This window comes from Pollicipes pollicipes, unplaced genomic scaffold, assembly GCF_011947565.3.
Source record: "Pollicipes pollicipes isolate AB1234 unplaced genomic scaffold, Ppol_2.1 Scaffold_3087;HRSCAF=3621_pilon_pilon_pilon, whole genome shotgun sequence".
Taxonomy (NCBI): Eukaryota; Metazoa; Arthropoda; class Thecostraca; order Pollicipedomorpha; family Pollicipedidae; genus Pollicipes; species Pollicipes pollicipes.
In genome coordinates this window covers 39730468-39754665 of record NW_023596225.1, presented here as the reverse complement: position 1 = coordinate 39754665, position 24198 = coordinate 39730468, and the positions used below count along the sequence as shown (strand labels likewise).

Here is a 24198-nt window from a genome sequence, read left to right as displayed (position 1 = left end):
AGATCAGTCTCGCTTCGGCCACGCCTGATCAGCGCCTGTCGTTACGCCCCCCCCCCCCCCCTCTCCCCTCCCCCTGAGCGACCCACACAAGTCCGGCCCAGCCAGACTTGTGTGGAGCCACAGCTATCCGGAGGCCCGAACGGACACTGTAGAGGAGCTTCCATATCCGGAGGCCCGAACGGACACTGTAGAGGAGATTCCATACGCTGAGGGCCGTCAGCTGATCGGCAACTTTCCTTTGCAAAGGCGCGTCTTTGTATTATGGTTGTCTATGAACGCCGTCATTTTCCGGTTGCGAGTCCTTAGACTTCGCCCTCACTTCCACAGCGAATAAACATATCGTTATCGTACATGAACACAAAGAAATATACCGCCGACGTGGCATGTTTGATGGCTATTATATATGGGTATGGGTAGAATGATTCCTTCACTTCTGATCAGGAGTGATGGCATGGCCCGTGGTCTTTCAATCAAACGTTTTGCACTGCGTACTGTTTGTCGATGTTGGTTCTCTGTGGTGAGGTGGCGAAGGTTTGCAAGTATCGTTATATCGCCTGGTTATTGCCAGGGGGATGGACATCACAGTTAACGCCGGATGTCCATTCCACACACACAGTCTTTTCCATACGACATGTAAGTCACTCAACCTATGATCTGTTACCGTACTCAGGGGGCAGGATACAACAGTGTTGACACGGAACTGATGTGTCGCACAAGAACCAGTTCTGCAACCGCCTTCTCACAAGGCGTTATACGTCGGGCGTTGACGCGTGGCTTGCCGCTGTTCAGCATAGGGCTAGGATGCACTGTTGGTTCTATAAGCTCGTGCCACGCTTTACACAGGAGATCATAGGTAATACTGGACCGCATCATTTGTGCGTGGATGTAGATATCTTGTTTTCATAAGCCTGACCACGTCAAGGCGTTAAATCAGACAAATATGTCAAAACGTGACGTCCGCCTGCTAGAGTCCCAGAAAGCAAAATCACCGAAATAACATAAGCGATAGTTGCGCACTTATCCAGGACTTGCGTACTTCCACGCCGTGCTTACGCCTCTACCTAGGCAGATAGTGCATGTCCAAACGACTTCGGAATTACAGGAAACCCGTTTGCTGAAATTAGCCGCCTGGAGACACCCGTATCATGCCAGAAGTCAAGGTTAATGCAAGGGGCGTGACCTGAACTGACCTGCACTGAAACACCGTTGAGATCCGAGCAGAAGGTCTCAATCCCACACACATCCCCAAAATATCATGGCAGCACGCCACCGTGGCATGGGTCAGTTCTTGAAGGATTTCATCGACCTCCACGGCGTCTTGGCTCTGTCGAGACTCCGTCCGTTCATATGGAGATGAGAGAGAGCCTTCGTTGTTTAAAACATGCTCGAGCTAAGGCCACATACCAAACGCCTGAGTGTTTAGGTGCCTGAAGGCTACCCCAACAACCCTGCTGTCACGTTATTGTTTTTCGCTAGTTCATAACTGTTCTTTTAAGTCAACTTTTGGATTGGAAGGAAGTGTTTATTTGTTATCGTTATAGCGATCTGCATCGCACGTAAGCGATACTGCTGCAGCAAAATGGCTACGACATATTGTTTTCGAGCCACCACTTAGGCCCTCTGCTGCGGTTTTGACATTGAATATGCTTTTCCTCGTGAAATATTTTCGCCTGTTCGCTTTTCACATATACGTATTAACGATGCGGCTCTAAACTGCGTAGCAAATTAGGCCTTTGGCACAATGAGAGACAACAAGAACATGGCACAATGTTCTTTTTGTTTCCCTGAAATAAAGGAAGATATTGGTAGCCCGATGGTAATACCGGAGATGCTCATAGCTTGCATTCTCTTGCACATGATTTGTTCTTCCCGCCATTTTCCGACTTGGCTTTTCGCGCTCAGTGATCAAGGTATAGCTACATGTTTAGCGCCAGTGCACATCTGTATACGATCCGCTCTTTGGTTGGTCAATTATCGGAAGAGATGTTTGCTCAGAACATCTGAGAAAATATATCAGACCGAATAGTTTCCTTGAATTCGCGGCATTTCCGGGCGTGAACTTAAAGCCGAATGTTTTACGCAGCCGGCTAAATATAGCCATGATGAATGATGACCCGATAATGCAGTCATATTTTAGTCAACATTTAACATGCGTCCCACAGGCCGGGGCACGAGCCTTATTTAATCGATGGAGTGTCACGAACGGCTGCACTCGGTATTAAATCGATACAACTGACACATTAAGGTCGCCAGGCTTTGTGTTCTGCTGCTGGCGATATCTTGCGCGCCGGTATTTCGGAAATGTGAAGACGCTCTCACAAAAAAACACGGGAAGTTTGTGTTCACCTCCATTTTACGTTTCCACTTGTTTGGCGGTAGATTCAGGGGACGACAAAGGAAGAAGGATTTATCTTAAGAGACGGCTGTATAAATAGCTTCCTTATTTACTTTGCTTTCGAACATTCATTGTGTCGTTCCTCGCAAAGCGACATCTCGTGCTCTTTCCCTCGCGCCCGTGCTTCGTCTCGTGACAGAGCGCGTCAAATAGCCCTTATGCATAGGCTTATAATTATAGCAGAAATGTGATGAACACATCGGCCCTCTGATGCTTTTATTATAATCATCGACACCTGCGCGGTCCTCTGATTGCAGTTTGGCGCTGATTGTCGACACTACTAGTGTTAATTGCCTTTCCACAGTTGACACATGACAGTTTTATTTGCAATCACGGTAGTAGGTATAATTTCCAAATCTAGCTGTCGTACTGATCTGAACACCCGCGAAATATTTGCCTTGTGCAAGCTATCCCGCTGTTGGTGTACTGGTGCGTCACATCATGCCAGCGAACCAAACCCAGAGAAGACTGCCAGCTTGTAATGTCTCGGGCTGAGAATTAATCTCAATATTTTTTGCAACATTCGACGTTGCGGCTTTTTACGGGACCAGTTTGCAAAACCATTTGGAGATATTCCCTGAGGTTGAATAGAAGCATTCGGTTTTGTATGTTGATATCAAGCAGACCATTGATTCGGACAAATGACGTAATCAAAGCCTTGTTCCAACATTTCTGGAGTTCAAAAGCGCCCATTTACAAATCAAAACCCAAAGTCTCGCAAGAGGACTACACAGTATCCAGCCCCCTTTCCGGTTCGACAGGTGAGTAGGACTGAGGGGCCATTGAGCGTGACGGGGTCTGGTGTCGCCCGCAGGCGATGTGACTCGATGAGCTGGAGGAGATGCGCGCCCTAGCATGGGTCAGCTGCAGAGCCGCGGTTCGGTCTGGAAGGACCCCGGGGCGGCGCTTGATCGCGTCATCTCGCAGTCTCACGAGGAGGGGCAGTGCTTGCTCTACAAGCTGGCCAACTACAAGAAAGGTAACCGCCGCGCACGCGCCGGTGGGAGCCGGTACTCCGCCGGAGCTGCTGGTGCCGGGCCGTCACGGCTCACCACGCCTTCAGCCGAGCGACTGTAGACGTCAGCTGTATAACAGCGTAAAGGAGACTGCAGTGCTAGTCGCTACCATTTTCAATGCAAGTTAAGCCGGCCTAAGTGCTGGCATTCATTTCGCTGCAGCTTGAATCACATCCACAGCATAGGCGTGATGTGACAGATGGTTGCTGCCGCATGACCACGCTTATCAGATCACCGGCCGTTCCGCCTGCGGCGATACAACCACAGCTGACCCCAGCCTGACCCGCGGGTGCCGCAGGCCTACGACCACACAACCAGAGCTGACCCCAACCTGACCCGCGGGTGCCGCAGGCGGCGGCCACACAACCAGAGCTGACCCCAGCTTGACCCGCGGGTGCCGCAGGCGGCGGCCACACACCAGAGCTGACCCCAGCCTGACCCGCGGGTGCCGCAGGCGGCGGCCACACAACCAGAGCTGACCCAGCCTGACCCGCGGGTGCCGCAGGCGGCGAGCTGCTCGACGCGTACCGGATCGGCGGCGGGCGGGAGGTGGAGAAGCTGATCCTGGACCAGTTCTCCGTCTTCATGTACAACGAGGGCCGCGGCAAGGAGATCACGCGCACCGAGTACCTCAAGTGGAAGCTGCGGGGCAAAACACGCGACGAGGTACGACGCTCGTGCGGAGGTGCGGCGGCAGGCACGATGTGCACATTGGTACAGATGCGGGTGTAGGATATGCGTCACGGACGGAATGTTGTTCTAACTGTCGTCCTCGTCTGGTGTGGTGATATGCACACAAAGTTTCGACCAGTTGACCCTCCGGCTGTCGTCAGGCGTTGTGGGGTCTTGAGAAGGGCTGAGCTAGGGTCTGCGGGATGTACTTGTAATGTATCTATTACTTAATTTATTAAGAAAAAAAGTTTAACTTTATCGGGTAACCAATTACAGGAAAAAGACAAGTGTCACTGTAGTTCGAATATCTCGTTTAAAGCTCAAATGAGTGTGAGGGAGGTAAACACACGCAAATGGAAGGAGCAAAGTGTCTTGGGTCTAATACAGCAGCCCAAAAGTGAGGTGTGCTCAAAATTGAGGAATAAATTGTTCATATCTAACGGATACCCATCGAGCTTGGTTCAAAAACCAACTTTCCCGTCAGGACCGCGTTTTTCCTACGGGTACCATGGTTCATTTATCGACAGTGCGACGCATTCCTCAACAAAATATACTTTTGTCCTTGTACGTCTGTTATTTAGCCATGGAAAAGCTGTGATGCGAAGTAGGTTGACTCAACCTTTTTCTATAGCATGAACATAGCTTATAAAAGTATTTGCAGTTATGTATATTATCAATAGCTAACAACTCCATATTGCCATTCGGCCTGACAACTAACTGTTCATGGGATAAAGTGCCGATTTTTAGAATTCAACCTTGATGTCTGGCATATATGTCAGGGGTAACGCTACGGAAAGCCAGGGGCGATGATTCGTATGTGGAGTTCCGCATCATTGCTTCGTGATAGGTAACATACAAGCCATGGATTTGCGTTTAGCACGGGGTGAGTTCTGCCACTAAGGTGTCTGCCTTTTTGTTTTCGTTGAATGCGCCGAGCATCTTGCGTAAAAACAGTGGCGTACACAGGAATCCCCAATAGCGGGGTGGGTAGGGGAGGGTTGGGGAAAGGGTACAACTCCAATATTTATCTGAAATACCAGCTTAATGCTGCTCGCGCAATTTATTTGTAAAACTTGCAAGACACCCGCATATTTTCTATTTCTTTAGTTTCACATGTGTATTTCGAATTCTGACCGCCAACATTCATACATGCTTTATTAATGCATACAGTTAATTTGATAAGAGAAGAGGAACGTGTTCTGGGGCCGCTACGTGAATACGCTCCTGTTAAAAGACACAAAGCCCTCAGACGCTGAGGTGTCACTTTGTATACTTCGGGATGAGTCTCCCCCCATGCATATGAGCAAAAAATGATGCTGAGCCAGTGACATGCAGTAACTGTATGAACTACTATTACACTAAGTACTTCGAAACATCACTATCAAAATCATCATCATTTACCACCATTATGCTATCACTATTGCCTGCAATGGTAAGCAATTCCTCAACATTAAAAGTGCTTTGGAACTGACCTTATTTTCTGGTTAGAAGTCTAAGTTTGAATCGAGGGCGCAAATCAACGCAGCTGAAATCCGGAGAAATCCGAATGTGCGGTTAAGTTAGGTCCATTTCATTGTCTCAGCCCCCCCCCCCCCCCCCGAACCGGCTCAAAAGGAATGTTCCACAACTGAAGATATTGAAGCAAGCATATGATGAAATAAGCTCGCTTATAACTGTTGATATGCTTTGAAGTGGAAAAGAATGCTGTAGATAACACAATATCTCTGTTTAGTAAGTTTTCCTCAATACTTAGTTGCTTGATTACATCATCGTACCTTGCACAACATTGATTGAGGACAATGGATTACCGTTATATCTGAAAATTGTGCTCACGAACGCCAAATATGAACGTCTCGACAATTATATTTTTATTGACCTTAATTGCCGCATGGCTAATGGAATGACAGGATTTAAATGACGCTATTATGATGTCATGGGTGCCAAGAAAACCTTGCAATAGTCTCCCCGAAATAGTCCGCACATCTTCGCGGGCGTGTAGCTCAGCATCTCTAGGGGCTTAGGTCTTGGAAAGCGCAGGGCTGTGAACCGCACGGAATGATCCTTAAAATGACGATTTCGGTTCAAAACCCCATAGAAATGTGGAACGGGCCCTCTAAGCAACTGGCACTCCTGTATTAACATCACACAATATTTTACATTCAAGCAGTAGACAAACGTTGATAGCATAAGCCCTCTGAGCTCCTTTCAACACTCACAAATTAGAAAACAACGCAAAGCAATGGCAATATGCGTGGGTTTTCAATGGCATCTGCAAGATCCACGTGTGCCACAATTCCGGACGTTAAGACGGGGCGAAGTGAAGGGAATGCTCTGAATACCACAAAATTTGACCGTCATCGGGACGCTAAAAAAAATGTGGTAGCATCTGGCCGTCACATTAGGGACAGACCTTTTTCCTCTTCCCCTTTTCCCCCTACCCCACGCATGCTTTGATCCGCTCTCAGTGAGTAGAGTGCTGAACCAACAGAATCAGTGATCGCATTTGGGGGGTGCCTCTTCAGCAGGTCGTCGCAAATTTTTATTTTTTTTCCTTAAAGAAAACAGCATTTCGTGTCTACTGGTTTGGATTAGTCCGCGGGTTTTACCAACGCCTATAGATGACGGTGTTTTGTGGCTCCCGACTTTTCATCTGGTGCTGAATTGGACACGTCAACAACACGCGACGCTAGTCTTCAAGGTGATGATCAGGCGAAATTGCCTCCGCGTAAATCCATAGCTCATCCGATTTGGGGAATCGATGGTCCAGTTTTGTTCCTTAGATGCATAGAGAACCAACGAAAAAACTAACTGTGAGCCGAAATGCCATTGGGATTATAAACTAAATGGAACTGCTTACGAATACGACTATAAATCTTCTGATGGGATTTTCCTCTTACCCGGCATTTGCTGGATGAGGGGTCATCCATCCATGGGATGTTATGATAAGTATGGAAGGGATGAGGGCGATGTATAGCAAAATTTATGGACGGCCCCTGGGGTACTTGTCACCTTTCATTTGCTGAGTGGTGGCGGAGCGTATGACGTCTGTTAGATATTTCCTGAACCAATCAGCTGATCGGGATGACTCAAAATGCTAAGTCGAATGGATGTGAGACTCCAACATACGTCAGTTTGCTGGCCTGCAGGCTACTGATGACCTCACTTATTATGTCAGAAGGTCACGTTTGTTAAGTTGTTAAGATTGCTAAAGCTATCCCAAATCATCGCAATACTGCGACCAAATGGAACGGCAATATGAAGCTCTGTATGAGTGAAATACGCCAGGCCAGCTGTGCATGTTTGCAGACTCAGAGCCGTCCAGACCCGGCCACATCAAACTATTTGGACGCACTTTTGCTCAAGCATGTTTGCATGCACCCATTCCTTTATGACCGGACGGATGGCGGTGTGCGGTGGTGGCAATAATGCAGGTCGAGGATGTCACGAATAAAAGGATGATCCTCTCATAAAAGGTGCTCCCTGTCAGCCTCTCTTCCCATGTGTGGATCGCCAGCTATTGCCAGGGGAGGTGTTTCTTCGAAGCATTTTCAACGGGCTTGGACTTCAACGCAGAGTTCGTGATTACGGGTAGAGTGATGCGTGTTGGACGCGTGAAGACCATCGAAACAATTTTAACCTTAGCTTTTAGCGCAGCATGATGTTGGTAGCCAACGCACCCTGAAACCCCAATCAACAGCAGCCAACGCTGCTAGCTGTTGGGTTATGCCGACAACTGTCTCGAGATGCCGTCAAGTCTTTCAAAGCCAAGAAATGCGCCGCACCGTTGGTCCCGAATTGTTTCAAGGTTCAGGACGCCGGAGCTGCAGCGAAGGGGGGGGGGGCAGGGGCAGGGGCAGGGGGGCGCGTGACCGGCCGGCTGCGTGACCCGGCCGGCTTTTGTGCGCCGAGCGGGCCGTGCCAGTCGGTACCAGGACGACTGTGAGACTCGGCGCGTGCCGAGCGCCCCTATATACGGACACACGACCACCGGGTATGATGCCCTGTACATCGGGCTGCCTCCCTCCCTCCCCCTCCTCCCTCCCTCTCTCTCTCTCTCCTCTCCTCTCTCTCCTCTCTCTCTTCTCTCTCTCTCTCTCTCTCTCTCTCTCTCTCTCCCTCTCTCTCTCTCTCTCTCTCTCTCTCTCTCTCTTCTCTCTCTCTCTCTCTCTCTCTCTCTCTCTCCTCTCTCTCTCTCTCTTCTCCTCTCTCTCTCTCTCTCTCTCTCTCTCTCTCTCCTCTCTCTCTCTCTCTCTCTTCTCTCGCTCTCTCTCTCTCTCTCTCTCTCTCTCTCTCTCTCTCTCTCTCCTCTCTCTCTCTCTCTCTCTCTCTCTCTCTCTCTCTCTCTACTCTCTCTCTCTCTCTCTCTCTCTCTCTCTCTCTCTCTCTCTCTCTCTCTCTCTCTCTCTCTCTCTCTCTCTCTCTCTCTCGCTCTCTCTCTCTCTCCCTCTCTCCCCCTCTCTCAACAACAACAACCCCTATGCTCTAAGCCCGCGCTTAGCTTAAGCCAGCCACACAAACCCTACACGTGTGAGAAGAGCAGCTGCGTTCCGTGCACGCTTGTCACGAGCGTTCGCAGGCGCCCGCCACACGCTGGTCGATCGGCGCTGACTACAGCCTTGCGCGCCTCCGCCGGCAGTGCGCCTTGAACATGGAGCCCGGCGAGAAGAGTCGCTTCGACCCGCTCAACTTCTGGCAGGACCACGAGGCCTGCTGGCAGATGCAGTATCGCGGCAACCTCGGCGAGACGCTGCTGCACATGCTCATCATCTGCAACACGCGCGCCCACTCCCGCATCGCCAAAATACTGCTCAAGTGCTTCCCCAAACTGGCTGTAGACGTCGTAGAGGGCCCAGAGTACCTAGGTGAGGACTGACGCCCGAGGTGCGCCGGTGGGCTGGCTCAGGCGTCCTCCTGCATTTCGCTGTTCCGAGGCGTGGAATCGGCCCAAACAGTTCACGGCTGATAAAGTGACCCGACCGCTGTGCTTCCCTTCCTCGTATGTTGTTCCAACGTCGTTCCCGAATGCCTTTCCCTGTTGGGTACGGTCGTGCTACGGATTGTCTTTGTGCACTTGTTCATATGCTCTAGTGTGCGCGTAGCAATCTGCACGTATAGATAGGTTTTACGTACATGGGGCATTTCGCTTTAAGGCCTTTGCCGATACATTTACAGCTATCCCACCTGAGAAATTAATAAAGCAATTGTTAACGTGAAAAGAGGAAATTCACCACATCCTCGTAACATTGTTGTGGTTAGACACAATTATATCAACAGCCTGAAATAAAAATTCGTTCATAATTCTACAAATTACAGGGTTATATAACCTACCAACTTTTTTGTGTGCGTATGGTTTGCAGGTGCCAGTGCCCTGCATTTAGCAATAGCGTATAATAACAATGAAGTGGCGACGCAGTTGATAGAGGCCAACGCAAAGGTAGATCAACGTGCCATAGGTGAGTGTTATTTTAATAATTGCAATGCTTCTATGCTCTGTCTGTGTTGTTTCTTTGACTATCATATCACCGTTGAGAACATGCACAATATTGCCGCAAGCGTTGACAATTTTTAACGTGTTTTGTCGCGGAGCTGACCAACAAAACGTCCCGACAATATTGCTTGTCGTCGTGGTATGGTGAGACGCTTGTTGACTACTTTTTGCCATAAGCTTAAATTGTGGGCTATAGAGAAAGCCGCGGACATTGACGTTATTACATAGATTTCGACCCACCATCTGGTTTACCGAAGAGTTTTCATTCCTTCCACACAAAGACTCTGATGCTTTGGTCGCGAGGTCGACATTTGGTATCGCTCTTATTTTTCGTGAAGCGCACGTTCAATGCCCGTTCTTTTAGCTGAGAAGTGTGCATGGCAGCGCGACACGAACAAGCGCATTATAAAAGCCGGCCTCTTGGCGTGCGTAACCACGACAGCGTGACATATGCGCACCGCGTCAACCATGCCTTCCGTCACCGGAAACTGCAGCGCGGTCAAAAACAAAAACAAAAAAGCACCGCGCGCACCATGTTCGACGGGCTCTGCGATGACTGCTAGGCCGTCGTGTCCTGGCCGGCGCACCGAGCACGCGCAGCACGGACGTAACGTGTTGGTCGGCGCGACAGGCAGCTTCTTCCTGCCGCGGGACCAGCAGCGGGAGGTGCCGCGCACGCAGACCGACTACGAGGGCCTGGCGTACATGGGCGAGACGCTGCTCAACTGGGCGGCCTGCTGCAACAACGAGACCTGCTACAACCTGCTGCTGGACCGCGACGCCGACCCGAACGCCCAGGACTCGTTCGGCAACATGGTGCTGCACATGATCGTCGTCTGCGACAAGCAGGTGTGGCCGCCCGCCCTGCGCTGGAGCCGCGTGCTGACGCGTGGTGGCGGTGCTGCACGCCCAGAGGAGGGTTCTTTACGTGTCCGCTGAGCTACACGTGCTCGCTGGTCTTCCGAGGTCAAGTGGTGGACATGGCTGGGGTTTCTGACTTCACTTGCATAGACTTTTGCTTCAAGTAATCGTTCCTGTTTAAAAACCTCACCGCATTGTCCATGTTTAGCAGTACCCAGCTCGCCAATGTGTGGCAGCAGTGTGCAGAACAATTCACCTCTGTGTTGTCTTCTACCCATCCCATATCGTTGTTTTACGGAAATAGGTAGATTTCTGGCAGTCTCGAGACGACTGCGGAACAGCTGAAGTTGTCACAACCTCTACATGGTCAGGGTGCCCCGAGGACGCGCTTGGCCTGACGGCGAATAGTTTCAGAGCTGGTGCTATGATGCGTGCGTGTGTGTAACATGAGGGGCACTCGGTGGTACTGCTTTCATCCATTATCACAGGGCAAAATCCAGTCAGTGATGATATTTTTACTCTTGACTCTTGACTATCATCAGCTGGCCCTCGCTACCGTCGAGGCGAAGGTCAGACGATAATAGCTTCTCGACTCATCTGTCCCAGGGCGAGGACCAGTCGAAGAAGATGTCCTGATGTCTTTGACCCCAGGGTGGGGTTCACCCAGTGGTGACCTGACCACTGTCCCCAGGGCGAGGGCCAGTCGGAGGAGATGTTTGGCTACGCGCTGCGCCACCCCAAACGGCCGGCCAAAAACGGCGTGCTGAACCGGGTCGGCCTCACCCCGCTGACGCTGGCCTGCCGCCTCGCCCGCTCCGAGATCTTCCGAGAGATGCTCGAGCTCACCTGCATCGAATTCTGGCGCTACTCTAACATCACCTGCTCAGCCTACCCGCTCAACGCGCTCGACACCATCGGACCAGACGGCAAGACCAGTGAGTCGCACCCGGAGCGGGCTGGCTCCGGGGTAGAGAGCGGGCTGGCTCCGGGGTAGGGAGCGGGCTGATCCCGGGATGGGGAGCGGGCTGGCTCCGGGGTAGGGAGCGGGCTGGCTCCGGGGTAGGGAGCGGGGTGGCTTCGGGGTGGGGAGCGGGCTGGCTCCGGGGTAGGGAGCGGGCTGGCTTGGCTCCAGAGTAGGGAGCGGGCTGGCTTGGCTCCGGGGTGGGGAGCGGGCTGGCTCCGGGTTGGGGAGCGGGCTGGCTCCAGGGTGGGGAGCGGGCGCTGCGAGGAACGGAAGTGCACGGACGGCTCGATTTTGGTAGGGCTGGATGAAGCTGCGCGTGGCAAAGAAGGAAAACAGCTGGTTTGAGTTGTAACGTACTGTTACAATGTGATTGGATGAGAACTGGCTTTTCTCTCCAACAGGCTGTTTTCTAAAGGCAAGTTGTTCCTATTAGCGTCTTTTTGTGGGGTCCAGACAACTCACCCTACATATTCGTGCTCCCAGACTGGAACTCGGCGCTTATGATGATCCTTAACGGCAAGAAAGACGAGCACCTGGACATGCTTGAGGGTGGCATCATCCAGCGCCTCCTGGAGGAGAAGTGGCAGTGCTTCGCCCGGGTTTGTTACATTTCACGGGAACAATTTGCGCAGATAAAACATGCAGGCAGTTGAGATGTTTTGGCCGCCGTGCGATTGCGTGCCCTTAAAAATCGAAGTTGTTAGAGTGTTTTGGGATCTATTTTGAACCAGATAGTGGTCTACATCGTGTGTGATAATTTCGACGAAACTAGCATTACTTTCGATATCGTGACGAGACGAATCGATTGGGAAACTAACATTGAACGTGACATTGAAACTGGCTACCCATATTAACGTTGTTATGCCTTCACCAGCCGTAACCGACAGCAGGGCGACCACTTCAACCACATAAGTTCCTGTTCACCCGCCTTTGTACTGTTGGCCAGCGCTGGATGCTTATTGGGATTTCTGGCTCGGTCAATTTTTTTCGGAACTAGTGAGGGATTAAGACTAATGATATGGCCGATCACTGAACACGCGAGACATTTATGAACTGGATCAATTCGAGCCCCACCGATTTACCAAAACACAGCGTTTTTCTGTACCTGTCAGGCCGAATTCCTGCGTAAGCTGATGATCATGATGATGCACCTGCTGTCCATCTCGCTGGCGATGTACCTACGGCCGGAGTATGGCCAGACGCTGACCGGTACCACGTCCAAAGACATCGCCCGCTACTGCTTCGAGGCCACCACGCTGCTGGGCTGCATGTACTATTTGGTGTTGCAGTCGGGCAGCGAGATCAAGAACCAGGGTCTCGTGCCCTTCATCATACAGCTGGTAACACGGGATACGCTCCTCACCCTGGCGAACTTGGGTCAAGGACAAGGAAGAGTGTGCTATATGGATGCTACGTGTTAGCCATATAACTCAACAGTGTGAACTCCATGAATTGCTGGTTAGCTGAATTTTCAAACCATCATGCGCTGTAGAAGTCGTGATGTGCTAGGTCAGCACACACGAATGGGTACTGATTAAGGCTGGCTAGATATCTCGGGAAAAGAATGATATGAATACAGGGAAAGACCTCGATGAATGCCGTGTGTGTACATAAAGATGCTTCAAGAAAGGGCATAAGACGCTTGGGTTCCTGCTTCTGTGTTGTCATCATAAGCAGCATCAACACCATTTTCGTAATAACAAAAACAATAACGGCGGATCCAAGTTTAAAGAGTCTTTAAGATGCAAACAAGTACGCAGTTTACATTGGCTCGAGGCGAGCTAAGGTCAGCCAGTTTGGCCAATTGCGGGTCTGAGTCAAGACCCGCCACGAGCGAGGGCACCGTCCCTCCGGTTCCCGCGGCGGCGTGTGCGCGTGTGCCTCTGACTGCGGGCCGGCGCCGGCTGCCGTCCCACGTTCCACTTCCCCCGTTCCAGTTCCACGACCCGATCCAGCTGGCGTTCAACATCTCCAACCTGGCGCTGGTGGGCTGCGTGCCGCTGCGCGTGTTCGAGCTGCGCGCCGTCGAGGAGCTCGTGCTGACCGTGGCCGTGCCCGGGTCCTGGTTTCATCTCATGTTCTTCGCTGGGTGCGTGTGCCGCACACCGCGAGCTGGCAGGCAGAAGGGATCTTTCGCAAAGCTGGTGGCACTGTTGGTATATGTCCTCGCTCGCCGATTGCCAACCAGTGTGTCACGCGTGTGACGGCGGCTGTGGAGAGCAGTATCGAGGGTGTGGCCGTTTGTGATCGTACTAAGTGGTCTTTCATTGATCCACTTCTAACGCATGGCAATCGTTAATAATTAGCGTGCTGAGCTGTCCTTGACTTTTCATTGAAATTGCATGGAAAAACTTATCCGCAGATGTTCTCAAGGATCAATGATGGATGGCCGTGTTGAAGCGGCAAGAGCCTGCGCAGATGACCATCCCCATTCTGCTTCAGGGCAATTCAGCTGACTGGCCCGTTCGTCACGATGGTCTTCAAGATAATCACCAACGACATGGTCACCTTCTTCATCATCTACTCCATATTCCTGCTGGCCTTCACCCAGGCGTTCTTCTTTCTGTACCGCGGCACGCCCAACCGTGCCACGTCCAAGTTCACCACCTACATCGACACGTGGATGGGTCTCTTTCACATGACACTCGGCGACTATGATGTACGTCACTGGCGACGGCCCTAGTCGGTGCGGCCCTAGTCTCGGTGACTATGATGTGCGTCACTGCCGACGGCCCTAGTCGGGCGGCCCTAGTTTCAGTGACTTTGATGTAGGTCACTGTCGACGACCCTAGTCGGGTGGTGAACACGGCAAAACTGAATTTGCTGGGAGGGTGTATGCTCTTCATAGTCGATTCTGTTATTTTTGATACTTTTTTGGAAAACGGTCTGAACTTAAACGTTGTCGTTACGATGGTCTGCAGTAGCGGGATAGTCTAAGGTATGTACGTGGAATATTGGCACCAGCGACGAGGCGACGAAGCAAAGCGATCAGCGACGAAACTTCTTTTCCAGCTGTCTTTGCATGGCGGGGTTCGAAAACTCCAGCAGTGTGTAACAATACGCATTCTGTCAACTCAACAGCTGATAGCTGACTATTCCCTATGGATGTTTCCAACATGGCGTCTGTCTGTGTTTCAGTTCGGAGAGCTTTCGAGGAGCGCCTACGCCCCGCTGACGCTCATCACGTTCGTCTTGTTCATGGTGTTGGTGCCGATCCTGCTGCTCAACATGCTGATCGCCATGATGGGGAACACTTACGCCACCGTGGTGCAGCAGAGCGAGAAGGAGTGGGTCAAACAGGTGCTGACTGTGGCTTGACTGCACGCATTGCCCGAATGGCCATCCACGATAGCAACAGCAGCATGGTTTCACGCATAATTTTGCTAATTGTATCGCCGTCCCCCAAGCTCGGTGCGCACTTAACTAGACGTCGGACCCCTCGGGTCATCAAAGCACGGAAGCAATTTCGCAAAATTGGTTTGGGAAGCTGAGCAGTGAAAATTGGTGAAGCCTGCCCCGTAAAGTATGAACTTTATCCCCGGATTGGGCCCACTTTCTCATCAAAGTTGGACTGGACTCCAAGTTGAGAGAAAGGGATCTGAAGCTCCCCTCCAACTGAAGAGGAAACTAAACCCCTGCACCGAAGGGTTGCCCGAATGGGCTATCCTGCAAAACATTCGGTCAAATTTATCCTAAAATTGATGTGGCCAAAAGTCTTCGGCACCGAGTTCAGTCCGTAAATTTTCAGAATTCGGAACTGAGTTACGTGTCTGCTTGAGGTGGGCGTAAAAGTCTGCAAGGACGTGGTGAGGCGGGCCGGCCAGCCAAGCGCTTCGTGGACATTCAAACCTTCTGATATTTTTCGTCCGCTGATCAGGCCCTTCGCAAAAGTCACGACTGGTTAAGTCACGACTGGTACGGACAAGTCAGTTTCCGATACCACCGCACCGTTTGGCGGAGCTGTTTGAACGCGTTCAGTTCGAAATGAGCCCCGCCCTGCTCTCCAGTCAGGTCACGTGCTCGCGTAGCACGTCTCCGCGAACGCTGGATTCTACGACGCGCATGACGTTGAGTATGAAATCAATCCCGAGGTCTGACCATTGGGATCTGGCCCAAACAATTTGCGGAGGTCGAGGGATGATCGGTGATTGGTTGCCCAGATCACCACGTGACCAACTATATCAGCTGGCGGTGGGCCGAGGACCGCAGCGCAGTGCGCGCCGGTCGCTACTACAGTGGGTTGGTGCACTGGTCACGCGTTAACGCAGGGCCTTTTCCGCTCTTCTCGGCCTTTTTGTGTCCTGAGAGGTGTTTGCGGGTCGAAGTTGTAGATCGACCCGAGGTTTTCCTGACGTGTGACTCCCCTACTGAGAGCCATCACATCACTTTACACAGAGTCGCGCTACTCATGAGCGCCCGGATTTGGATCCCTCTCAGCAAATGACACCAAAGTCATCAGGCCTAGTGCAGCCGTGTCGGTTATGTAACTTCAGCAGCTTAATGCATACCAAAGAAGCTCCTGAAGTCAAGCCGGAGCTCCAGTGTTTGCCACCGACATCATGCCGCTCCAATTTCCTTCGTTATTTCTCCGTACCGCCGCGGTAATCGCCACCAAATCACGGCAAGCCCGGACCTCCTTCCGCGACTCGCAGCGCCCTCACGTGACCGGCCGAGGCGGCGGGGTCCGGCCGGGCAGTAAAGCTCACCCCTGAGAGTACCCCGCTAATGCAGCGGCCGCGTTGCGTGGCGACCGCGTGCCGTGAGGAGCCCGGGAAACGGCCGGCCGGCACGGAAACGGGCCGAGAACGCCGCCGGCGCCGTATGAAACATGCACGGCTGCGGGTCACAGGCCCTGGCCGAGTCCCGGACCGCCTTCAGAGGTCGCATCGACGACGGCAGGGGCGAGCCCGGTGTCGCGTGCCTCCGGTGATCGCTGCGTGATGCGGCCCGCTCGCAGCGGGGGCGGTTCCAGGAGCGCTGAGTTATGTCATGTCAAGACAAACTGCAGCGGTGCGCCGGTGAGGGATGCCGTGCTCCACGAGGCAGTTACGGCACGGCACGTCCCGCTTGGCCGTGATGGAGTGTGCGCTCGCGCGGAGTGATAACCCGGAATCGGTGAAGCACCGCACAGCGGCACAAAGCGACGATCACAGCGGAACACGTGTCAGTCTCACGTTGCGCTAAACGATGCCGCCTTGTAAAGAACGTGTCACCCATGCAGCCCTTCAGGTGCAGACAGGTAACTTCCAGGATGAGGCTGTCGAATGCGGGGCGCGAACAAGTAAAACGAACCAAGTACAAGGAATCGTGTGGAAATCGGGAGCACTGAGGGAAGGCTCACTTTTGGGTGGCATTAGTTTTGTTTTCGATGCAAGGTCCAGGCTAGCGGCGAGACGTGGTCATTCGATGTAGACCGGCGTGAGTTCTTCAAGCTGCCTGAAGGAACGCTTATACAAAAAATATGTTATAAATCGCTTTCGTGCTTATCCGTTCCTCAACTGAAGCAAAATATTTCACAGCATTCGAAATGAGCCAACAGCATGAATGCGTGATTTGAACGAAATTGCAGATGAACTCTCCTTTTGTTTTGAGTCTTGCTGTGCACCGGCGGCTTCCCTTCCCATGCGCACGTGATTCCACGTAAGCTGGCTCTGAGCACAAGCGTTGCTCTCGTTTGACGGCGACAAAACGATGGCGAATTGTTTAACACGCGTCTGGATGGCCGGTTGAATGCCCATCGCTTGGGTGTGGCATCAGTTTGACCCGTTAAGATCTCAAAAATCAAGAGAGTGGGAGACACCAAACTCACGGAGTATGTTGGCCTGTATGTGAACCTAGTTTTGTTTAAGTTTAGGGTTCCTAGTTCATTATTTTCTGCTCAAATAAAGTGCCTGCCTCTCACCCTGGCAGGAAGGGCGGGCACCGCGGGGAATCGAGCCTGTACCCATGGTTTCCCAGATGCGCAGTAGGTAACGCGGAAGTGTTAGCCACTGCACTACCGGCACTCTATCAAATAAGATCAAGCAAGGTCAAAGCCCAGATTGGTGTCGAAAGTGCGCCCAGACCTTCCCAAGCAACCACCGTGAACCTAGATACCTGTTCTAAGCAAAAGGTCACTGATTCTCACTTAAGGTTAGTGACCTTGTTTGTCCTGGAGAAGATCATGGTGACCAAAATCATACAACATTGCTTTGATTTTTGCACTTGGGCGAATGTCAATGAGTACGCTGGGCGGTATGTTACCAAAAACAAAATACTGATCCGGGTCATTTTAGGTCAGTAACCTATCCTAACCTTGAAGAAGTTCATGTAAGATGTATGATGCGGTCTTTGTCATCACTAAATTCAAAATGAGCCCCAGAAACTACCTCATGCAGCAAGCTCTCGAGTAAAAAACAGTCTGGCTTTGACCTTGGCCTGACCTTTACACCTGACCCTAGGTCAATGAAATTTGTTGATTCAATTTCTGTGTTGCGTGAGATACTATACCAGAGATGTATGGCCTCGCCCAGCACTCGGTTGTTGCTTTAGATTAAACGATTCCCGAGAATTTGCCTTCGATGAATCCATGACCTGACTTTGACCTTCCATAGTTCAGTGACCTCACAAAGTACAATTAAAGTGTTGGCACCAAAAGATTCGCTATTCCGTTCTCTTCAGCAAGGCAAAATTTGGCGTGGCTACGCCGTCGCTTTTTTATATATCATTCAGTAAAAACCTCCCGGGGTGGCCAAACTAACCGCATCCGAGCGCGTGTTTAAGTGCTGTGGGGTTTATTGAAGCTTTTGATACTTGTAATCAGCCAGCTGTACGTTTAACGCCCAGCGATGTCAGTATTCAAGCTGCCGAGTTCCTAAACGAACATTGCGAAAATCACTGAAGCAAATAGTGTCAGTGAAATATACGCGCACGTTGGATCAGGCTGGTGCTGTAGGTGTAATGGTCTGAAACAATGCCCCCACTGCTCCAGTTCTTGCCGAGGCTGATGAATTCAATCTGTCTCAAGTACCAACTGGGCCAAGCCCCTAATACAACTGGCAACCGAGCCATGTCGACGCTACACATGGGCATGGAGCGATGAGTCACGATGGCCAGAACCTGAAAGTTATTTCAAGCTAACATGTTTGTAGCGTTGAAGGTAGCAAGGTGGGCGCAAAGCTGCTGTTGGCGGATCCCACCGCCCATCCCCGTTTGGGAAGCTCGTCCTCCCGTCTAAGAAGCTCACCCTCCCGCTTGAGGACCGCACCCTCCCTGCCGGGGAAGCTCATCATCCCCGCCTGGGAAGCACGCCCTCCCCGCCGGTGAAGGTCATTCTCCCCACTTAGAAAGCACGTCCTTCCCGCTTTGGAAGGACACCCTCCCCGCCTGGGAAGCACACTCTCCCCGCCTGGAAAGCTCACCCCGCCGCCTGGGAATCTTACCCCTCCCCGCCTGGGAGGCTCACCGTCCCCGTCTTGGAATCTCACCCCTCCCCGCCGGTACCCCGCAGTGGGCCAACATCGTCATCACGCTGGAGCGTGGCGTCGGCAGCGACAAGTGCAAGTCCAACCTGGAGGCGTACTCGCTGCCGCTGCCGGGAGGGGACGACCGACGCGGCGTCGTCGTCATCAAGTCCAAGTCGAAAACGCGCGCTCGCCAACGCAAGGGCGCGCTCACCAACTGGAAGGTGGGCAGGCATGGGGCCACGGGAAACTCTTCTAAAGCTTGGTATGGAGGCTTGCAGCCTGAAGAAAGCAGCTTACCTGGTCCAGTGGTAACTGATGCGTGGTAGAATCAAGTAGGAACCGTGCTGTTAGAAAACCTGTCGCGCTTCTCTCACGCATTGTTTTCACTGGAACGTTGTGAATGCTTGATGGTAGGGAGCAGTTGAGGCCAGTGGCCCAAGCTCCATGTGTCGATGCAGCGACCAGTGATGCCACCAACAACATATGCAACGGCCAAGACTGCAGGAAATGTGGCAATGAGAACAGGTAACGAAAGCAACGCTATAATACCATTGCTCAACGCTGTCCCACCTCCGGCGACTCACGCACGGCCCGGCCCCACTGTCCGCCTGTCGGCCCCACTATCCGCCTGTCTGCCCCACTGTCCGCCTGTCTAACCCACTGTCCGCCTGTCTGCCCCACTGTCCGCCTGTCGGCCCACTGTCCGCCTGTCTGCCCCACTGTCCGCCTGTCGGTCCCACTGTCCGCCTGCCCGGTGGCGAGGCCGGCTAACGCTACCGCTGCGGCTGTGGCAGAGGGTCGGCCGCGTCACTCTGAAGGCGCTGAAGCGGCGGCGGATCACGGGCGATGCGCTGCGCAAGGAGATGTGGGGACTCGAGTCCGTCCACACCACGCCCATCAAAAGGTAGGCCGTGCAGCCTCCGTAGAGCGCGTGGCGGTCGCAGCGGCGGAGCTAGGTAGTTAGCTGGAGCGATGGTGAGCTCGTGATGTTCATGTATGACCATGCGGGGATCATGCGCGACAAATGCTAGTTCACATGCGGGTCGTGAAAGGTAGTTATTGCAGGTTTGCCGCACGATGTGAGCCGTCACGGCTTGGTATACGGAACAGTGGATGCAACGGGGTGCGTTCATTATCGGGTTAAATAACGGTTGTCATCTTGAGGGACGCATCGCGGATCACCCAACAACGACATTTCGTAGGGTGTGTGAGACGCGTGAGGACTTCCGCGCATGACAGTACGGTCTCCCCGACAGCGCCAAGGGTCGCAAGGCCGGGCCGTCGGCGCGGTCCGGAGTCACCTCCAGCGATGCCAACGTGCTGCGCGCGCTGACCGGCGAGGCGGCGCCCTTCAACGGCGCGCTGACCTCGGCGCTGGACCAGCTGGCGCTGGCCCGGCCCCTGATGCCGGGCGTCGCGCCCGGTCCCGCGCCCGGCCCGGCGCCAGGTCCGGCGCCAGGCCTGGCGCCCGCCGCCGCCCGGAATGGCACTGGCCTGGCGGCGCACGCACTGCTCGGCGTCGACGCCGGCCAGGTCACGAGCGCCGTGTTCGCCCCCGGCGGCGGCCACGAGAACGTGGCGTTCGCGCCCGACCTAAGTTCCGACGACGAGCTGCCGGCGCTGTTCGCGCGCGCCGCGACGCTGGCGCCGACGCGCGACCGCCTGGCCGTGCCGCTCGACCCGTTCGAGGGTCAGGTGCTGGAGAGTTACCGGCAGCTGCGCTCCGAGCGGCAGCAGGCCGGCGGTGGGCTGCGGCTGCCGCCGATCGGGCCGCCGGGCCGGCCGGCGGGCGACTGTCGACCGGCGCTGGTGGAGGAGCTGCCTCCGGCGCCGCTGCGGCCAGAGCTGGCCGCCGCGCTCAACCGCGCGCCGCCCAGCCTGTCGGTGCCGCCGCCGCCGGCGCCGGCCGTCGCGGAGCTCGTGCTGCGGCCGCCGCCGCCGCCGGCGGAGGGAGACGCCGCGCCGTCGCCGCAGCCGCCACCGCCAGCGATCACCGTGCAGGGGGACGACGTGAGGTGGGCGCAGGGCGCGGTGGCGCCGCCGCCGGAGGCCGAGTCGGCCCAGCGGCACCGGCTGTCGCGGCCCCGCACGGCCGTCTTCGACCGCGACCGCGTCCGTATCCGCAACATCAACGCCATCGTGCCGTGGGAGGACGAGAAGCTGTAGCGGTGGCGCGAGCTCAGTGTGGGAGCGTGGTGACGTCATACTGGCCATGGAGGACGGTAGTTCGCCTGGCGCGCGCAGAAGACGGCAAACCTTGACGCAGCCACGTCAGAGGGTGACACGCTGTGGCGCATGTGCGTCGGGGAACAGCGATGTCCTCGCAGTGGACTGGAAGAGGTATAATGAGACGTAATCTGCCGAGGAGGCAAGACAATCTCTTTATTGTAGGCCACGCTTCCTCCTCGCAGACTGAGGAGGTGCTGGCGACTTGCGCCGGCGGTGTGGACGGCATGCGTTCGAAAACTTCAATCGAGCGAGCGACATCGTTTTTGTACGGCCGTGCGGTGCGCATTTCCTATCGCGGCGCTCTTAGACGACCTCAGCTACAGCCAATCAGCTGCACGCATCATGGACGGCTCCTTCTTCAAGCTGGTTGTGCACTGCATAGGTGATTGCTTTGATAGGCGATCTGGTTTTATAGTGGACTTATGACGGATTATATCAGGTGTTATTATATTTGCGTTTGCCTTATATTTGAGCCAGGTGACAAATGCAGCCGCACTCACAATGGTTTCATACACCTCCCTCGAAATAATAAGAATGAGGCACCTCCCTTGGATGTCGTGAATCGATGTACCCATTGAGCCATTGTCAAACTGCACGCAATCATTACTTATGTTGACCTTCAGGAGGATCAGGCACTAAAAGAAATATTCAGTTTTCGTTAGCTGCGGTTCAAAATGTATCTGGCTCAACTGAATCCCGACGTATCCCAGCATTCTCCGATGACTTGAGGTCTGCACACGCCGTCGGATCGCTCGATATAAGCCGCATTGCTGACCTCAATTGGTATAGGTTGTAACGACGCTGATAGATCGTGTCGTCACGACATTGGAATTATACAAACTCTTCTGTATCTGTCTTGTCTTTAAACCATTCAAGGCTGTCTATATTGCTTGCTGTATTGGCAGCTTACGAAACCGCTTTTTGGAAGCCCGTACGTGAAATCATCGCAATTTTGGAAACGAAACGCTTTACCTCACGGCAGGATGATGTCGGCCATGCTTCATCCAAGCCATGATTTGTGATTTAGCAATACAGCCCGACCCATCACTCTCGGCATATCAATATTTTTGCAAGTGAATATCGCGCATGCGCGTAACTTTTACAGGCGTCACTCTGCCTAACTGTAGTTTGCATTTGTGCTTATTGTGTACGTCACTTTTGTTTGCCATTTCTCCTCCAGCAAGTGTGGTGTATTTCCACACATACATAGCAGATAACAAGTGCGCGATAAATACATATTCGACCTAGATAAGTGAGTTTGAGTTTTTTGTTACGCAATACCATATATTTAGGCGCATATCTTCCCAGCAATCCACTTGAAGAGCCAGAATGTTTCCGACAAATCATTCGTCAGAAAGCTCTTGTCAGCAACATGCCAGCTAGACTAATGTGTACGTGATGCATTGGCCTAGCAGGCATGTGGATAGGAGAGCTAGAAATTCATAAGAACGCCCTATTTTTGAGTGTGGCAGGTGGAGGTGTAGTAGTGTTCAGTGGCCACGTGCTAGATGTGGTGGAATATTGGCTGACTTTAGGCCTGTCAGGGCCATACAATTTCAGTCGATGAGGTGAAGCCATTGAATAGTGCGCGTTCGTGGTGGCTACGGCGGGACTACTTGTTGGAAAAAACTTTAGCATCTTGAGTTAATATGGTCATAATAAAGTGGACTGAAGCCCCAATATACCTCGCATGACCCAATCTGTCTTTCTCTAGCCCACGGCATGTGGCTGAAGCCTGTTTAAGACAACGTGTCATTGTTAGCTTCGTGGGCTATTGCCGGCGCGCCTACGGGTCAGGTAGATATGACACTGTTTCATGATTTGTAGACGGCACGTTCGTGTGCGTCGCACGGCTGGTATCACATCTCTACCTGCCCTAATAGTCGAGACCTCGGGCGAGCCCAAATTTGCGCAGGATTCCGCGTGAGGGTCTGCACGCCTTGAGCTTGGCCAATACTTTTACGGGTGCGATTACCCGTTTCCTACTGCGTTAGTACGTTAATCTCGTCTTGTTGCGATGCCTGGTCACTGAGATTCGGACCTGTTTTCGGCCGGTGTTCCTCAGGTTTTTGGCGATTTGAAAATTATACGTTTTCCATGTTAATTATACGAATGCGGGGTTGAAACAGTAATGCCATTGAACTGTTGCTGAAGCACGCCTACTAAATGAGGAATCTGCAGTGGGGTGTTAAAAAACATCGCGGTTTCACCTTGAAATAACCGAGCTACTTGTTCCTGACAATATTTTGGCGGTACAATTGGTGGTCGCAAAGATGTCAAACCCTGTCAAAAATGGCACTGACTGAGCACGGCAACTGAAGGCATGCTCTTTCCGGCCTGATGACTTAAGAATCGCTCGACCAGTGGCTTCGCTGGTGATCACACCAGCTGACACGCCGTCGTTCAGTCGGCATGTACATTTTAATAAATATTTGGTAGCGCATGATGACGTTTAGTATTCGAGAGTGCTTCTAGCAATGGACATGGCACGAAACTATGCATGAAGACAGCTCATTAGGATGAGTAAGTCTACACGGCAATGAACCGGTGCTGTCGGTAAGTTCACATTCGTGGGTTAGGTCAGGCCACCTGGTCTATGGAAGCAGTCAGGAATGTCCGATATGTGACAAAATCAAATTTCGTTTGTTCAGCAACAGAATTAAAGAGGCAGTGAAGGCAAGGAGAGAGCAGTTTTGCACACCGCAGACCAGTCATTGAAGAAATCACTGCGATATGCGATGTACCCGCAGGGTACATCGCATATCATAGGTTTTTTCATAGCGACAGCAGTAAGCGCAAAATAAGAGCACCACATGCAGATTTCATTTGATGTCAGAAAGCTCTGAAGTTGTGCGTAAACCCTTTCGAGGGCATTTTGCGTGACGATTATATATGCTGTTTTGCCTCCCCACTCTCCTTTATAGGATCTAGCGGCAGGCGGTGTTCAATCTGCGATGGCCACTCCAACTGACAACCCCCTTTTTTACCCTAAACTTGCCTCCTATGAGTATCCCGTGGGCTGTCGTGGACGAGCAGGTCAAGGCCTCTTGCGTAATGAATCGCAGCATATCGGATAAATAAGACATAAGTTTCCTTCTGGAAGTGCACGATACTTGACATTTCGGTTC

At 52.7% G+C, this 24198-nt stretch overlaps 1 protein-coding gene across 1 annotated transcript; it reads left to right on the top strand.

The window, feature by feature from the left end:
• The first annotated feature begins 3250 nt into the window (after positions 1 to 3250).
• On the top strand, positions 3251 to 23900 carry LOC119090142 (transient receptor potential cation channel subfamily V member 6). Its single transcript, XM_037212936.1, has 14 exons — positions 3251 to 3374; positions 3917 to 4077; positions 8720 to 8945; positions 9441 to 9536; positions 10203 to 10420; positions 11142 to 11367; positions 11880 to 11995; positions 12509 to 12736; positions 13334 to 13485; positions 13839 to 14055; positions 14535 to 14696; positions 18886 to 19062; positions 19636 to 19745; positions 23858 to 23900. Exons 1-14 carry the CDS (start codon positions 3251 to 3253, stop codon positions 23898 to 23900), a joined length of 2256 nt encoding a protein of 751 aa, XP_037068831.1.
• Positions 23901 to 24198: the final 298 nt, after the last annotated feature.

Excerpts from the sequence above, each read along its gene's own strand:
- LOC119090142 (XM_037212936.1), top strand. The coding sequence starts at position 3,251 with ATGGGTCAGCTGCAGAGCCGCGGTTCGGTCTGGAAGGACCCCGGGGCG. Across the intron at positions 8,946-9,440 it reads AGAGGGCCCAGAGTACCTAG|GTGCCAGTGCCCTGCATTTA; the intron begins GTGAGGACTGAC and ends TATGGTTTGCAG. Across the intron at positions 13,486-13,838 it reads CATCTCATGTTCTTCGCTGG|GGCAATTCAGCTGACTGGCC; the intron begins GTGCGTGTGCCG and ends ATTCTGCTTCAG.